At 51.0% G+C, this 2,163-nt stretch overlaps 1 protein-coding gene across 1 annotated transcript; it reads right to left on the bottom strand.

Moving 5' to 3' along the window:
• Nucleotides 1-363: 363 nt before the first annotated feature.
• socs4 (suppressor of cytokine signaling 4) lies at nucleotides 364-1,557 on the bottom strand. Its single transcript, XM_076739155.1, has one exon. The coding sequence runs from the start codon at nucleotides 1,555-1,557 to the stop codon at nucleotides 364-366; it is 1,194 nt and encodes a 397-aa protein (XP_076595270.1).
• Between the last annotated feature and the right edge of the window lie 606 nt (nucleotides 1,558-2,163).

The following is a 2,163-nucleotide window of genomic DNA, read 5'->3' as shown; positions in this document are numbered from 1 at the left end:
CACGTGTCAGCTACAGTGGTTGCCCTCTTGTCCCATGAGCTTGATGCTGTTTCTACTAGCTCTCAAGATGGCCAGAAACCTCAATTCAGGCTTCAGACCATGTCTTCCGACTGAGGGAAACCTTACATCCTCATGTGTTCCTATAGTGTCTAGATGAGCCTTTGAAGGTTTACTGTCTTTGGGTGCATCCAGATCAACAAAAATGTTGAAAAACTCTGCAATTCTGCACCTTTCAGACCTCAAAGGTCTGCAAAAGCAAAGCTACTTGAAATTCAACAGCAATATTCTTGCCTTGTTGCCAGGAGAAACTGCTTTTGCTTGTCCTGTCTTTGCCTTTCATGGTATGAGGTCCGCTTTAGACTGTCACACAGCGCAGGCCCCATCACATTTAATGTGGTACTGCCGGAGGTAGTCCCTGAGCTGAGGTGGCAGCGGCAGGCTGTCTATGCCCTGGAAGGTGGTGCAGCTACAGATCACAGTCCTGCACAGGTGCTGGAGGGAGAAAGGGAAGGTCCTCGATAGCGGGCGGGAAAGGAGTGGCTCAAAGAAGAGGCAGGTGGCCGGGTCGCTGTAGTGTCTCAGTAGTCCTGTGACACTGGGATCCCGGTACATGCACGGGTCGCGCACGTCGAAGCTGAAACGCTTGTCGTTCTGCTCAATGCGTGCATGCAGGGAGCGGCTGTAGCGACGAAAGCTGACTGAGAAGAGGAACTCATCCTGGGCAGAGTCTCGGAGCAGAAACGTTCCCTCTGGTTTGCCCTCCAGCAGCTCCTCTGCCTCAAAGCGGTTCAACACACCCCAGTAACATGGGCTGTTGTTGATCTGGAGGAGGTCTGGGACCAGGATGTAGTCAGTGTGGTCGCAGGTGCCCTCTGCTCCCTCATGAGGACAAGAAGGGTCCCAGTCTTCCCCTCCCAGGCTGGTGCTTCCAGGCCCAGGAGAGCAGCAGATGTCCTCCCAGGAGAGGGGGGTCTGTGGTGGCGAGGTAGAGGAAGATGAGGCACTGGGTTTGAGGGGAACCTCCATGTCCTTCAAGGCATTTGGGTGGGTGGCATGATTTTTTATAAGGTGCCAACATCTGGCCAGTTCAGATTTGGGCGAGAAGGGACACTTGTCCTGCATGAGCTCTGAGACGTGGATCTTACGTTTAGACCAGAAGAGCACTGAGAAGGGTCGCGAGGAGCCCGATGGATGGTGGTGATGATGATGGTGATGATGGTGAGAGCGCAGAGGAAAACACTGGCCCACGGCATCCTGGAACTTCTGCCGCAGAGAGCGGCGGGACAAGGCCTTCCGACACACTGCATCAATGTCTGCAGACGTCAATGCGTCCCCAAGAGTGCTGCAGCTACACTTTCTCTCTCTGCGCCGCCTCGGACAGGATGTGGACCGCACGCCCAGCTCCTCCACCCCCTCCACCTCCAGGCCCCCGGGAGTCGACCCGTTGCGAGAGCTGCGGGAGCGTTTCTTCCCCTTCCAAACATAACTGTCTGCACTCCAACTGCGGAGGCCACATTTTGGACGTGTGTCTGAGCCTCGAGGCTTCTTCTCTGACATGGCTGCTTCCTCTTCTTGCTCTGTGACACATTGAAAAACAGACGTCTGAGTCAAAACCGAATTACAGGACCACGCCTCCTATCATGAACGCATTAGTAGTCTACATTGTCCTGCAGCCCCATTGATAAAAAGAACTTTTTATATGTTTTTTTACTCAGCACAAAGAGTTTAATGCACCAGAAAATATAACTTGAAGTTGGCATCACCGGAAAGTCCTTCTTTGAGCCAGAATGATCAGTTTTAGAGACGTTCTCTTTAGAACCATTAGCACCATTTAATGGTACCATAAAGAAGCCTCTGAGAGTGCTCAAACTCTTCAAATCAATATTTAAAATCTTTTTTTTAAGAGCCACTCTGACTTCTTTGCTCCACATACTGAACAAACAGAACCATTAAAGAACTTCCTCTAATCTGTGCGTTATCCTTCCATCTAATCATTCGAAGACCAACAGGCTGACGTGGAGTCCTGCTCATTTTTTCCGATCATCCCCAGTGACAAGAAATCACATTAAGTCTGCCGAGTTCAGAAACAGCCTGCAGACAAAAATGAACGAGTTTCCGTAAAACCACAGAAATTGGTTTAAGATCCGCCCCAGGCGACTTTTC

This window comes from Chaetodon auriga, chromosome 1 (assembly GCF_051107435.1).
Source record: "Chaetodon auriga isolate fChaAug3 chromosome 1, fChaAug3.hap1, whole genome shotgun sequence".
Lineage (NCBI taxonomy): Eukaryota > Metazoa > Chordata > Actinopteri > Chaetodontiformes > Chaetodontidae > Chaetodon > Chaetodon auriga.
This window is presented reverse-complemented; position numbering and strand designations above follow the sequence as displayed.

Coding starts and splice junctions, on each gene's coding strand:
- socs4 (XM_076739155.1), bottom strand. CDS start 1,557: ATGTCAGAGAAGAAGCCTCGAGGCTCAGACACACGTCCAAAATGTGGC.